General features: G+C 38.8%; 1 protein-coding gene and 1 pseudogene across 1 annotated transcript; both read left to right on the top strand.

Moving 5' to 3' along the window:
• Window positions 1-1,891: 1,891 nt before the first annotated feature.
• Window positions 1,892-4,026, top strand: LOC147936319 (uncharacterized; annotated as a pseudogene).
• Window positions 4,027-6,143: 2,117 nt separating this feature from the next.
• Window positions 6,144-8,591, top strand: LOC104719331 (uncharacterized protein At1g65710-like). The gene is made up of 2 exons (XM_087467919.1): window positions 6,144-7,478; window positions 7,618-8,591. The coding sequence occupies exons 1-2, from the start codon at window positions 6,393-6,395 to the stop codon at window positions 8,464-8,466; spliced, it is 1,935 nt and encodes a 644-aa protein (XP_087324045.1). The 5' UTR covers window positions 6,144-6,392; the 3' UTR covers window positions 8,467-8,591.
• The last annotated feature ends 6,972 nt before the right edge of the window (window positions 8,592-15,563 follow it).

Raw genomic sequence — 15,563 nt, 5'->3', positions numbered from 1 at the left:
ATTTCAAGAAACGTATAGCGTAATTGCATGGGAGACATAAGATAACAAACAAATTAACAAAATAGGTAAATTATTTAAGGATTATGGTCCCAATTTATTGTTTGCTAAAAAATCTACTATAGGAGAATATATTATTTTGTAAATGCAAACCATTTGAGCTGGTAAAATCTTATTCACTTTCTGCGGATGAAGAAGCACCACACCAGCTCAAGCTCTAGTTAAAAAAAAAAAAAAGAACAAAACGTGTTAAAAAGTCGGTTTTGGTACATCTATTTATTTATATACGGAGTGATCCCTAAATTTCAGCTTGTGATGCCCATGAGGCCATGACCATCATTAAGTCAGGTTTATATCTTCGGCCCATTTTTACTGTCAATACTGTCTAATTGACCCATATTCAAACATGGAATATGAAGTTGTTCAATGACTACATTGGTCCGAAATGATGTTGTAGTGAATGATTCAAAAAATGCCAATTCCAAATATAGCATTTGGAATTATTCAAGTTCTCGTTTGTGATTTATCACTTTAATTTTTTTGCTTAGATTAGTGATGGTGTCGCACTTACCTGAACATAAAAAGAATTAAACAATAATCAAGCGGCACAACACCACAACACTTTCTCTAACAACAACGCTCAAGAACTCACTCTCTTTCTGCTTCTCACCCAAAGGCCAAAGCCAAGACAAACTCTTCTCTTTTCTCTCCCACTTGATCTCACAAGGATCCAAAACTCTTTTTTCTCTTGCTTTAGAGAAACGACTAGGGCGTCGATCTTTTTTATACGAGAGTCTAGGTTGTTCTTCCAAAATCCATTAAACCTGATGCGATTGAAAACTAAACCACAACTCTAAAAGCTCGATCAAGGGTGCAAACCAAGGATTGTCCCAGATTCTTTTGTTTCCACCATTACCAATGAGTACCCGTAACACTTGTGGCAATAGTTGATCACATTAGTCATATGTCATTTTCCTATTTTTTTAAATCTTCATTTGTTTTAAATGTTTTTTTTTTATGAAAATATCTAGAAAAATGATAAAAGATGAAATAAACTTGAATTGCTCAACTTAATTTATTTCTTCATGGTGCCTTGTAACTTTCAATTTTTCTTCACTGTGCATTGTAAATTACCAATGTGTTGAGTATAAATCAATGGTTGCATTTTAAAAAAAAGTTGCATTTCTTCATTCTAGATATATGTCTTTTACTAAAAATTGTTTATATTCAAATATTCACAGCTTTTGAAGTCTATATATTTCTTCTCTTTGTAGAAATTTCTTAACTTTTGTTTTTGACACAAATGTTTTTGTGTTATAATGATGAATCAAAAGAATTTGAAATTCAATATTTATTGCCAGTCTCCATTCCGTAAATTATTCATTGACATACATCATATTAAATTTAAAGAAATATCATTAATTCTTGATCTTTTGACGAATCATTGTAACTTTTATTGATATATATATATATATATATATATAAATCGTTGTAGCCTTTATTTTAATAACTTTGTTATATTTGATATCTATACTATAGCATATTGCCAGGCGATTAGCGTGAGGCGTTTCTTTACTTTTGTTCCTTGGGGTGCTTGCGTGTGACCTAAAGTGTCATCCCAGGAGTTGGTTGGTTGGATCGGACATCTCAATGTAATGGGAGACCAAATAGACCAAGCGAAATTGCAGTTAAAGAAGAGGTGATCTCAACTTTTCGGGAAAGAGTTACAGAGCAGACATGATGGATCCGTTTGGAGACCCCAACGAAAAATCTGATCTCAAGTAGGGCAGCGAGTTAATACCAAAAGCCAAGTACGGAAGTTGGGTTTGGACATACCACGAGATATCCAAACTACTTTACGCCATGAGACCAAGGGAAAAGGAGCTCTAAGCAGATGGTACACTCGACCCGTAGAATAGTGAGGTAAGTTTGACCTTCAAGTTCCCGCTCATAGTAATCTTCATGATCCGTAAGATTCAAAGTAGTGAAAAAGGTGAGTAAAGAAACCTGGTTATCGGTTCTAGCATGTGGAAGTAACCATTGACCTTGTCGATTTAGTTGATGCAGGGTAGCATTCTGCATAATACCCAACCTTGCATTGAGTCTCTAGCAGAGGAAATGAACTCCAAGATTTTACAAAAAGGAGACCAATTATCTGACAAATTAAACCTGCAGGTAAAACCATTCCTAAATCGCAATTTTATCCAATTAATTAAACATCTCTCCTCGTATCTTCAACAACTTATTAGCTAGCCAAGAGTAATTCTGTCTTTGTTTCATTGTCCATAAGTTATTTAATGATCCTCTTAAGAAGTGAAGTTTAAACCAAGTCACCCAAACTGAACCTGACTGGAAAAATATAAGCCAGATGAGCTTGATGGTACATGCTTTATTTCAGTAAGTCGAATTCCCAGCCTTCCTTGATCCTTCGGTTTAGTAACAGTTTCCCAAAATATTTTAGCCTTCTTAGACCATCTACACTGGTAGATTCTCACACAGTTTCTCATTTATTAAAAATAAATAAATAATAATAATAAAAGAAGAGAGAAGGTGAGAAAATTGAGGAGAGATGTGAGAAACGATTCTTCATTCAGCAACTATAGAACTGTTTCTCGGACACATGTCACATTTCTAGTAGTTAATTTTTTTTCTGATTTAATCTTTAAATAAATAATCATATTATTACTACTAATAAAAGAAACATTTTGAGCCCTCTTAGAGTGTCCACCTCACCCAAATGAAAAGCATTATCAAGAAGCCACGTAAGCAGTTTTCAGATCTAATTCTCTATTCCTCTAATTTGTCTTGAATGCTAAACGACTAAAAAACGACCTATTGGGCCTATACGACTATACCAAAAATAAAAACGAAATATGTATATTGGCCTTATAGGTCAACTTAAGCTTATTGGGCTTATGGACACATTATTTACGATGACTGAGAGAAGAAGGAAGTTTTTGCAATCATCATCATCATCTCCAAAACTGTTCGCCTTCTTCTACGCTAGAACTCTATTCTAAGCCATTAATAGCCACCATCTCAAATCTGCTCACCTTCCCACTTCCAGATCCTGCACTAAAGAACCATCGTTTCAACTAAATATACTTCATTGCCAACTCTCCATACACTTAAATGGCCACTACAATTCAATCATTAACTACTCTTCCCATACCCTAATAAAATTGGGACCTCCCTAATCGAACAATCACCACCACAACTTTGTCATACCACCTTCAAAACCATCCATAGCATCAACATATATCTCCATCCCTGCAAAAAAAAATTAGCAACAAAACATTCGACGCCCTTGAAGGCTCTTTATGCAAAGAACATGTTCTATTCAGGTTAATCCACTTCTGGGAGGCGCACAATCACACTCGGGGAAACCTTCTCATTGGTCTAGAACTGTTACTCAGATGAAAAGGTAAGTAAATCCCTATGTCCTTACGCACATCTACCATATTTTTTAAAAACCATATGCTAACTACCACAATTCCCACCAGGCAACAACAATCCAAGCCTTCATACCTGTAAACAGAATCTGTCGTTATGAAGACTCCCTTAAACCTAATTCAATGTACACGATCAACAAATTCATCATAAACTTTTTAAAATTTCCACATCACAAATACGAGATATCTTTCTCCAATCAAACCGAATTGCAAGAAGTTACCAAAGGAGACCACAAAATTGCTTCTCAGAAATTTAGGCTCCGACATTTCATTGATTTTGCAGCCATCGTTGATAGAAACAATGATCTTTATGTTAAGAAAAACTTTATCTTCTTAAACTTATTTTCAATCGTATAATTTAAACAATTACTTCTTAATCTGATTGAAATATGTTGTTCAAATTGTAGATGTCATAGGCCAAATTCGTCTCATCACTGGGGACAACCTACAAGACGCTACTACAAATGTTGAAGCACCAAGTACTGCCAACGGGAAGTCTACGAACTGAATCTTCTTGCACCTCCTCATGAAAGAGTACGGTTTCACATACATACCTATGCCATCAAATCGCACTTGAAGACATTACAATCAAACAAGATGGAGCAGCATAACTAAACTACCAACATATAAGTATTTTCAAATAACTTTAAAAAAAAACATAAATTCCAATATGTTCATAGGTAATCATAAGAGGATAATCTCAATGCAAACAAAAAAAATCAACTCCTATTCGCAGAACATCCAAAAGGAAGTGACATGAATCGTGGAAAGTAGATGGCTGAATAAGAGCTAGAGGTATAGAATCACAAAAGGAAGGAGAGAGAGATATATCGCACATCTTCACAGTCAACCAGACCACACACCAAGTCTACCTACATTTTTCTGTAAACAAAACTAAACAACTTTCTCTTTATTCTCCCATTAGGTGTTCCCTAGACTATCTAAAGCGTGATTAAACAAAAAACCCAACGCATACATACATTTATTCAAATAGCAACATATTCATAATTTCCCAGCCCTCCGAGCTACACTTTCACTATAAATGGTTAAGCTGAAGCATCATAGACACCCAAAAAAAACATAAAACATATTAGGAAAACATTACATTACAGTACGTTGTAGTTAGCCTCCATGTCTCCTCAAAAGGGACCCCATTCATCTTACCTACTAAACTCATACGAACACTACTTCATTCCACTAATCTCAAACACCCAATCCATAACATATAAAATTTCTTCGAAACAGGCGGGTTAAAGAAACCTAAAAAACCGGAAAAAAACCGCACAAAAAAAATAAAAAGTATAACACAAAAATGACATAAGACCAAAGAACGCTAAAAAAATAACAAAAAAACCAAAAAAAAAAACAACGAACAAACAAAAATCAACGGAGCCTTCAATAATACAACAAAATTCAGAGTAATCGAAGGCATGTTTAGTTTCATTCAAACAACCGACACACATGGAGATAATTTATATATAAAACATCCCCATATGAACCAGATTCAACTTCACTGAATCCAAATCTCAAAGGACCAAAATACAAAAAAAAAACCATGCCCGTGAGTATCTCCATTCAATTGAGTCTAGCCGCAATACAGATCTCAGAACACACAAACAAAAAAACCTAAACTCAACAATTTCAACAAAAACAAAAACAAACCCTTAATCAGCTGGAACCTAATACACCTCTAGTCCAAACAAAAGCAAAAATGAAATTATAAACATGACAAAAAAAAAGGAAAAAAGACCTACAGACTATTACAGTTAAAATGTGTTTCGGCCTTTTAATCAACAAAATGTTTAAACAAAAAAAACTCACCATCTATAGACAAAAAAACAACTTTACACTAACCTCAGAACCACAATGATAACCACTATGTAGGACGACATTGGTCTAAATAGCGTTTTTTTCATTTTATCCAACACTTTATTCTATCATTCACACAACTACAAAATCTAAAACCAAAAAAAAAAATTAACTACAATAATCCAAAACATAGAGAAAAAATTCTGATATTAACTAACTCAAATATAAATTAATAAATAAAATATATATATAACATCAAATAACAATCCCTTAAAAAATAATTAAAAAACAAAATATAATCAAAATTTGCGCCTAGCATGGTATAATTCCTACTATTAAAATAATATATATTAAGAAACTCATCTGAGTTTGTTGTCAAAAAAATAAAAACTCATGTGTGTTTAACCGGTGGACATGCCCATATCGGGTGTATCACGTCTCTTTGAATCATTCGTTACTACAAATCATAATAACATAAATTAAAATTATTAACGAGTGCCATTTATCAACCTTTCCAGATTCTTTTCAGAGTCACGACAAAAAATAAAAAACGCATAACATGCATTTAGCCGTTAGAAAATTTTAAACCTGCATAAAACTGAAGTTTATTTAAAAATTCTAAGAAAATGTGATTTCACTTTTGAAAAAAAAGAACAAAACAAAAGTTCCAGAGGACTAATTAGTAAAATATAGTATATATTCATCCACTCATCTGTCTGTCTACCTTCCACAGTTCCACGTATAACGGCTCTCTTTTGCCAACTGTTGAACATTTTCAAATGTCACTTCTCTTTGAACAAATAAACTTTAAAAAGTTTCAATTCACCCCAAAAACTCCACCAAAATTATCAATCTAATCCAAAATTTCGTGCTTCAGTCTCTCATATCGGACCTATACGTAAATAAAGAAAGTAAGTAGTCATATTCAAGATATTAATAACCTAAAGGGACCTGTGTCTGTCTTTAATAACCTTTTTGAAAATAAAGTTTAATCCCTTCTTCAGAATTTGAACTTTTGAATTTTTGTAGCTTCACTCTCTCTCTCTCTCTCTCTCTCTCTCTCTCTCTCATTACTTCAAAAAAGCTCTCTTCATCTTCTTCCCCAATTCGTCTTGCTTCAAATCTCTTCAGCAAATGGGTTGCTGTCTCAGCAAAACTCCTCCTCCTCCACCGGTTAACGTGAAATCACCAGATCCGAACAAACCCGCCGTTGATATTAAACCTCTGAAACTCGAAGCACAAGAGAAGAATCTCAAAGTAGAAGAACCGAAACAGGAGAATGAAGAAGAAGAAGAAGTAGAGATACAAGAAAATAACAAACCGAGGAAAGAAGTGTTTGTTATTAAACATCGGAGAAGCCATGAGAAATCATCGAAGACGACGACGACGACGACGACAGATCCGGAGGATTCTTCGGTTTCCGATGTGAAATCGACCGGTTCGAATCATAATAATCCGGTTGACGTGGATGCGATTTTGATTCAGTGTGGGAGATTGAGCCGGAGCAACTCAGCTGCTGCGAAGACGAGGAGATACTCCGGATCTAAGAGAAGTTTCGATTTCGATCAGAGTGAACGGAGCCGTGACGGTGGTGACGCGGATGCTGAAGACGGCGGTGAAGAAGAAGAAGAAGCTGAGAGGCGGATTCATCGTCAGCGTCACCGTGGTGGTGAATCGCCACGGGAACGGAGGAGACGAACTCCGAGTAGAGAGAGGGATGATTCCAAGAGTTATAGATCGGGGAGTAGAGAGAGAGGAAGTGGTAACGGCGGCGGCGGTGGTGGTGGTAGTAGACGGGTGAGTAGATCTCCGGGAAGAAGATCGGAGATAAACCCTAATCCTAATTCGAGTGGCAATTCTGTGAATTCGAGTAACAACAGTAATAGACCTGGGAAATTTGTATCTGTTCCTGCTACGGATAAGGCTTTAAGCAGCAACAATGGAGGAGGAGACGGATCTGTGAAACGTGTTGCTGTGAAGAGAAATGTTGGGAAAGCGGCGTCTCCGAGGTCACAGTCACCGGCGAGAGCGGCAAGTCAGCCTTCCCCGTCGAAGCTTAGCCGGAAAACTGAGCATTCTCCTTACAGGAGGAACCCATTGGGAGAGATTGATACAAACTCTGTGGCGTTTCCACTCTCTCAAGGTAACACCAATTGCAACAAAAGGATGATGAACAAAGACTGTGACTTGAATAAAGAATCTGTCAATTTTCTGGCTCAGGTATTTGAAATCTAATCTTTAGTATTTGGTATTGTTGGAATGAATCGGAATTGAGAGATTTTGAGTGTTTGTGTGTTTTGTTAAGTTGAGTCCAAATCTATTGTTGGAGTGAATGTTTATGGTGTTTGTGTGTTTTCAGAAGATGAATACGAAAACAGCTACTCAAGGGCCTCTTCGGAGAAGCGCAAGCCCGAGTCGAGTCATCAGAGAGCAGCATGAGACTGTGGAAGAGTGTAAGATTGTGTTGTCATCTGGAACTGAATTGGTCAAGCCTCCTCAAATTATGAGCAGAAGCAGATCATTGAGGAAATCTCGTGATTTCGATTTCAGTCCTGATGCGTTGCTGCTCTCTTCGAACAACATTGACAACAACAATATCAATAGTAACAATGCAACGGCAGGATCGACATTACCCTCTTACACAGCTTTGCTTTTAGAAGATATTCAGAATTTTCACCAGAAGAGTGTGAATGTCAATGCCTTTAGTTCATCTATGTCCAAGGCTTGTTCTATTGTTGACGCAGTTGCAGATCTTAACTCCACTACGAATCAACACCAAAGAACTGAGCTCAGTTTCACATCCGGAGAAGCGAAGAAAGCGGATCTAATGGAGCCAAGTTTCGAGAAGTATGTGACTGTTAAGAGAGGTGGTTCGTCGTTGGAGGAGATGGAAGAGCAAGAATCTTCAGGAAGCAACAGTTTTACCGGAAGCAGCTGCCTGGTGCAGCGACAGGGATACTCATCGTCTTCTTCACGGGAACCGAATTCAGCTGAGTCTACGGATCGAATGAGTATGAGATCATCAAACAAACAAGAACGTGATCGGAGTCCACTTGAGGTGAGTTTTGAGAAACAAGAGTTTGATCCCTTGAAGAAGAATGGTGTTGGAGTTGGACGCAAAAGAGTAGCTGTTGCTGATTCGTCGTCTTCAGGCAAAGGCGTTCTTCAGGCTACAACAACAACTCGTGCTGCTGCAGTTTCAATGTAATAAAATAATGAATTCGTTGTTTCTTCTTCCCTTATTGGTTTGCTAGAGTTTTAGCAACCGGTGTTTGGTTTCTTTTGTAATCATTTGATTATTTCAATCGAAATATTCCTTCTTCATGCTTAAAATTTGGGAGTTTTCAATTATTCGATAGATCTCAAATGCGTCAAACATACAAACACATACATAAAAGCAGACTTTAAAAAAAAGATTTCTGTGAAAACATGTACGGTCTCATTGCCTCAAACATGTACTCTAGATTTTTCTTCCTTTTGCAATTCTCTGCTCTGATGACTGATGATGCCTGAGAACGGTTGGTGTGAAGGATTATATTCAACTCGTACTATAGACCAATGCTAATGCAAGTCAATATATGTTCCCTATCACGTATTTCCATGCTGGAGCCTCTGGTTTCAGTGGGTTTTATGCCTTGTACATCTTCTTTGACTTCGCGGAAAACAATATCACCGCGATAAGTACTGATGATCACGTTGTATTATTATATATATGTAGATTCATATGAGACAGAGACACCTTGCAGTGAGTATACTTACGTAGGTTATAAGATCCTTCCCGAAATCTACCCAATTTTCGAATTCCAAATACTCTTACCACTCAAGATCCCAAGAACGTAACCAACACACGAAACTGTAAACATCTGTCTTAAACGAGATCTGCCCTTCATTAAGAAACTCTGGAGCAATATAGCCTCTGTAAAATCATATAACATTACTACATTAATCACTTAACTTTATTCTTAATGACGCATATGTGACCATGATAAGAAAGAAGAAGAATTCTTTTTATTATCTGAAGAATTACGAAGAGCTCTAGAACATCTCTCTCGATCATCACTCCTCTCTCTCTCTCAACAACCATACGTTGCTGTTACATTCACAATACAATGCCCAATATGTATAATTAGTAAAAGAGAGTTTATATACAAGTATTCATTCTGTGGCATATGACCTTTATACTTGGAGTATCTCTAAGTATTGAAGATACTCTGGTGGAGAAGGAAGGTTCGCTTCTGTGTGTTTTGAGCGGTTGAGATTGCGACACGTGGAGTGATCTGGTCTACTCGCAGCTAACGGAAGTCAATGGTCCAACTTTGTTATATCTTCTTCTTCCTTATTCTTTATCTGTATCGACTCAAGTTTGTTAGTTGTTAGAGAGAGAGTAAGAGAGAGGTGAAACGATTGTAGAGAGAGAAAGCTCAGTTTCGAGCAACTGTTCTAGTGGATTCCGAAGATCTCTCCGGCGAGACGTAGGATCCTACCTAAGGATCCAAACTCGTAAAAGTGATGTGTGTCGTTTTGTTTTCTTGTTCGATCTTTACAAACGAGTGAGTGAGAGAGAGGATTCGTTGGTTCCGATTGAGTTAGATCTAGATTCTCATCGGAGAAAGGAGCAACAAGTGGTATCAGAGCGAGGTTTCGTGTTGGTTTTGTGTAGATCTAGAAGTAAGATGACGAATACAAAGCTCAAGGTCTCGGTCTTCGACGGATCTGGTGATTTCTCTCTGTGGAAGACTCGGATGTTTGCGCATCTCAGGATCCTTGGTTTGAAGGATGTTCTAACAGTTCAGGAGACTCCAGTGGCAGAGACGGAGAAGGAGGAAGCGGATCCGGCAGCTAAGAAAAAGCGGATCGAAGATGAAGAGGCGAGACTTGCTCGCAGTGAGAAAGCTATGGACATAATCTTTCTGAATGTAGGCGACAAGGTTTTAAGAAAGATTGATAAGTGTACATCTGCAGCGGAAGCATGGTCGATGTTAGAGCGTTTATATCTAGTAAAATCTCTACCGAATCGTGTGTATCTTCAACTCAAGGTTTATAACTACAAGATGCAAGATTCAAGAACGCTTGATGAGAACATCGATGAGTTTTTAAAGATGATCTCCGACCTGAGCAACCTTCAGATTCAGGTTCCAGATGAGGTCCAAGCAATCTTGATTTTGAGTTCACTGCCAGTGAAGTATGATATGTTGAAAGAGACACTGAAGTATGGACGTGACAGGATCAAGCTTGAGGATGTTATTAGTGCTTCGAGATTCGGGATGAGTCAGGTATCACTAATTCTGTTGGTGAAGGGCTGTTTACTCGGGGAAAGTTCTCTGCTGGAAGTCGCTCAAGTCAGTTTAATAGTCAAAGTGGTAGCGGTGGATCAAGATTTGATTCAAAGGAAGGAAAGAAGATATGCTGGATATGTGGCAAGGAGGGTCACTTTAAACGACAGTGCTATAAGTGGTTGGAAAGGAACAAGAATCAAGCTCAGTCAGGAGAGGCTGCTCTGGTCAAGGATGATTCCCAAGACCTTGTTGGTTTGATAGCGGCGGAGGTAAATATGGGAGAAAACAGATCAGGACAAAAGGAATGGGTTATGGACACTGGGTGCTCGTTTCACATGACTTCTAGGAAGGAGTTCCTGATAGGTTTCAGAGAAATTAGTTTTGGGAAAGTCAAAATGGCAAATAACTCGTATGCTGAGGTAAGAGGAATCGATGATGTGAAGTTTGAGACTGAAGAAGGTAGGACTCTTATTCTGCATGATGTTAGGTATTTGCCGGATATATCTAGAAATCTGATTTCTATGGGAAGTCTTGAAGAAAAAGGTTGTGAGTTTAAAGGTGGCAATGGAGTGCTAATGGTTGTTAAAGGCTCTACAGTTGTTATGAGGGGTAAAAGAAGGTCATCGCTGTATATTCTTCAGGGGAGTGCTCAAATGTCAGAGGCTTTAGCTTCAGTTGCTGGGAGCTTGGATCAGACGCGTTTGTGGCACAGTCGGATGGGCCATGTCGGTCAACAGACTCTGGATGCATTGGCGAAAAAGGGTTGTTTTGGTGGTTATAAAGTTAATGTTATCAAGTTCTGTGAGGATTGTGTCATAGGAAAAACACAGAGAGCTAAATTTGAGACAGCACAACATGTTACTAAGGAGAAGTTGGACTACATACATTCGGATTTATGGGGTTCTCCTAACTTGCCTCATAGTCTCGGTGGGTGTCAGTACTTCATCAGTTTTATTGATGATTGGTCTCGAAAGGTCTGGGTTTATTTCTTGAAGACTAAAGATGAAGCATTCAACAAGTTTGTTAAGTGGAAAAAATGGTGGAGATCCAGTCAGAAAGAAAAGTGAAACGTCTCAGGACAGACAATGGCCTGGAATTTTGCAATCACAAGTTTGATGAGTTCTGCAAGCTTGAGGGTGTTCTAAGGCATAAAACATGCACTTACACTCCTCAGCAGAATGGAGTAGCAGAAAGGTTAAATAGGACCATCATGAATAAGGTTCGTAGCATGCTTAGTGAGAGTGGGTTGGAGAAGAGGTTCTGGGCCGAGGCTGCATCAACAGTGGTGTTCTTAATCAATCGGTCACCATCATCAGCGATTGAGTTTCAAATTCCAGAGGAGTTGTGGACATCGGTAGTTCCAAGTTTTTCTTTATTAAGAAGGTTTGGTTGTGCGGTGTATGTTCATTCTTTAGAAGGCAAGTTGGATCCTCGTGCAAAGAGAGGAATTTTTGTGGGATATCCTGAGGGTGTGAAGGGTTATCGAGTTTGGTTGCTGGAGGAGGAGAAGTTATGATCAGTCGTAATGTGATCTTTAGAGAAGACATGGTGTAGAAGGATATCATGTCAAAGGATTTTCCAGGTATGTCTTATGTAGATAATGTTTTTGTTACTAACAAAGTGTCTAGTTTTGAGTGCGCAGGTGATAACAGGGATACAACTGACATAAATGAAGGGGAGGTTTCTGAATCTGACAAACGAGACATGACTACATCAAGGGGCCATTTGTTGGCTAGAGACCGTGGGAAGAGGCAAGTTAAGCCACCAGTAAGGCTGCAGGACTACGAAACTAACGAGGAGGTGCTGGATGAGATGCTAAGTGAGGCTTCTGGTTTCGCGTATATGGTCATGGAGGATGGTGGAAGTCCTGAAACAGGATCATTTCTGGAAGCTATTTCTGATCCGGATTGTGATAAATGGCATGAAGCAGTTGAAGAAGAGATGGACTCATTATTGAAGAATGAGATAGAGTGGAAACACAGAAACCGATAGGCTGCAAGTGGGTGTTTAAACGGAAAGCAGGTGTTGTAGGAGTTGAAGGACCAAGGTTTAAGGCGAGGTTGGTCGCAAAGGGGTACTCGCAGAAAGAAGGAATTGATTATCAGGAGATCTTTTCTCCTGTGGTCAAAGATGTGTCCATAAGGTTCGTGCTTTCCATGGTGGCTCATTTTGACATGGAGTTGCAGCAGATGGATGTCAAAACAGCGTTTCTGCACGGCTACCTGGATGAAACGATATACATGGAGCAACCTGAAGGCAATGTTGATAGAAGCAATCCAGACAAGGTGTGCCTTCTAAAAAGGTCTCTATACGGTTTAAAGCAGTCCCCGAGACAGTGGAACAACAGGTTTGATGAGTTCATGCAGCGTAATGAGTTTACTCGAAGCAAACATGACTGCTGTGTTTACTTTAAGGAGCTTACAAGCGGAGACTATATCTACTTGTTGTTATACGTGGACGACATCCTTATAGCTTCCAGAGATAAGAGACAGGTAAAGGAGCTTAAAGCATTATTGAGTTCGGAATTTGAGATGAAAGATCTGGGTGATGTAAAGAAAATCCTGGGAATGGAGATTACAAGGAATCAACTGGAAGGTACTCTTCATATTTCTCAAGAGGGATTTTTTTTTAAAGTTCTGGGGAATTTCAGGATGGATCGGGCTAATCCGGCAGAGACTCCTTTGGGGGCTCATTTCAACCTGAGAGCTGCTACAGACGAGGAGATACAGATGCAAGTGAGTGAGATGAGGAAGGTGCCTTATCAGAGTGCTGTGGGAAGCTTGATGTATTCAATGATTGGTACGCGGCCAGATCTTGCGCATGCGGTTGGACCAGTCTGCAGGTTTATGAGTAAACCTTTAAAGGAGCATTGGCAAGCGGTTAAGTGGATACTCTGGTATATTCGTGGATCACTTCAGAGGAAACTGTGTTACAAGAGTGAAGGAGAGTTTGTTCTACGGGGTTATTGTAATTCGGATTATGCAGCTGACAAGGATAGAAGAAGACCAGTTACTGGTTTGGTCTTTACCTTAGGAGGCAATACTATAAGCTGGAGGTCGTCTCTGCAGAAAGTGGTATCTATCACGTCGACTGAGGCTGAGTACATGGCCTTGACAGAGGCTATGAAAGAAGCAGTGTGGCTTAAAGGCCTGATGAATGAGCTAGGCTTTGAGCAGGAATCTGTTCCAATCTTTTGTGATTCACAAAGCGCAATTGCTTTGGTGAAGAATGCGGTTTATCAAGATAGAACGAAGCATATTGATGTGAAGTTTCACTTTATCAGAGATTTGATCAGTAATGGTGTGGTGCAGGTAGTGAAAATTACATCCGAGTATAATCCGGCTGATATTTTTACCAAGGTTCTACTGGTGGGAAAGTTCCAAGAGGCTTTGGAACTTCTCAGAGTTACAAAGAATTGATTGGGAGCAAGAGCTCCTTCAAACAGCTGAGTGGGTTTACTCAGGAAGATATGAAGTCAGGTGAGTTTTGCCTGGAGCTAATTGCTGTGAACAAGTGTGTTCAGGTACCGGAGAGGGAATCCAAGTCTAAAGCTAGAACAGGGAGTATAAAGGTCAAGGGGAGGTTTTGTGGCATATGACCTTTATACTTGGAATATCTTTAAGTATTGAAGATACTCTGGTGGAGAATGAAGGTTCGCTTCTGTGTGTTTTGAGAGGTTGAGATTGCGACACATGGAGTTTTCTGGTCTACTCGCAGCTAACGGAAGTCAATGGTCCAACTTTGTTATATCTTCGTCTTCCTTATTCTTTATCTGTATCGACTCAAGTTTGTTAGTTGTTAGAGAGAGAGTAAGAGAGAGGTGAAACGATTGTAGAGAGAGAAAACTCTGTTTTGAGCAACTGTTCTAGTGGATTCCGGAGATCTCTCCGGCGAGACGTAGGATCCTACCTAAGGATCCGAACTCGTAAAAGTGATGTGTGTCGTTTCGTTTTCTTGTTCGATCTTTACAAACGAGTGAGTGAGAGAGAGGATTCGTTGGTTCTTATTGAGTTAGATCTAGATTCTCATCGGAGAAAGGAGCAACACATTCGCACGTGTCTCTTCTTGACTCCTTTGATCATCACTCACACGTGTGGTTTTACTCTCCTTGGTATACACATAATACGGCTTATCAGACCAGTAGGGATCAAGACTCACTTGACACGAAACACCTTAGGAGGAAAAAAAAGTACCATCGTCTATATGCTTATGACATCAAATTCTGAAAATCATAAATAGACATTAGCGCTACAAGACACGTCCAAAGGTGCACCATCCCACACCTTTGGAGTCGAACGCAATAAAACTCCAACGGCTTTTTCCCATTTGTGATGAGTGTGAGTGCGTTAGAGATCCTCCAAGGGCCCAAGAGGTTTTCCAGAATGCACCACTTCCTTCCAGGTTATCTCGATACAAGCAGCACCTTAACTTCCCAAATTTGTCCAGACTTCGCATTGAACCTTAACCGGCTAGTTTTTTTTGTTAATTGTTGTAATATGTTCCATACCTTTGTCCAAGCCAGTAAGGAATTCCAATTGTTAAACATCACGTGTGGGAAACTTAGTCTGGGCAGTATCTTGTCCCAAATGACTTGAGTGAAAAGGCAATCAATGAACAAATGATCTTTTAGTCTCGATAGAGACAGAGTAGAGGTTTCAACTTGTAGAAACTTAAAGACTACAAGAAGATAGAAATGACATTGTTTAAAGCTTATCAAGGTTGAGTGATATATCATGGTTTTTGTGGTTTTTAACCATGCTATAAAGAGTGTTTTAGAGTCTTTTGATTTGTTTTCTATGATGTTTTTGTGTCTTTGCAGGTTTTCGAGGACTTTGGCACATAAGGAGCAAAGTGGAGCAATTTGGATCATTCTGGAGCATAAATCTCGAAGAATCAATTTGGACTCGGATCAAAACAAGGGCATCGATCGACACTACTTAAGAGAATCGATCGACACCCTCGTCAGCCGATGAAGAATCACAAATTTGGAAGTTTTACAAAGTTGCCCAAAGTTTTCCATATTTGCAAC

This window comes from Camelina sativa, chromosome 10 (assembly GCF_030686135.1).
Source record: "Camelina sativa cultivar CO46 ecotype springtype chromosome 10, ASM3068613v1".
NCBI lineage: Eukaryota > Viridiplantae > Streptophyta > Magnoliopsida > Brassicales > Brassicaceae > Camelina > Camelina sativa.
Note: the sequence above shows the minus strand (reverse complement) of the source record. Positions and strands in the feature narration are given on the sequence as shown.

What these genes read in the sequence shown, in the direction of transcription:
- LOC104719331 (XM_087467919.1), top strand. Translation starts at nt 6,393, where the DNA reads ATGGGTTGCTGTCTCAGCAAAACTCCTCCTCCTCCACCGGTTAACGTG. An exon ending in CTGTCAATTTTCTGGCTCAG is followed by an intron (nt 7,479 to 7,617) that starts GTATTTGAAATC and finishes GTGTGTTTTCAG; the next exon opens with AAGATGAATACGAAAACAGC.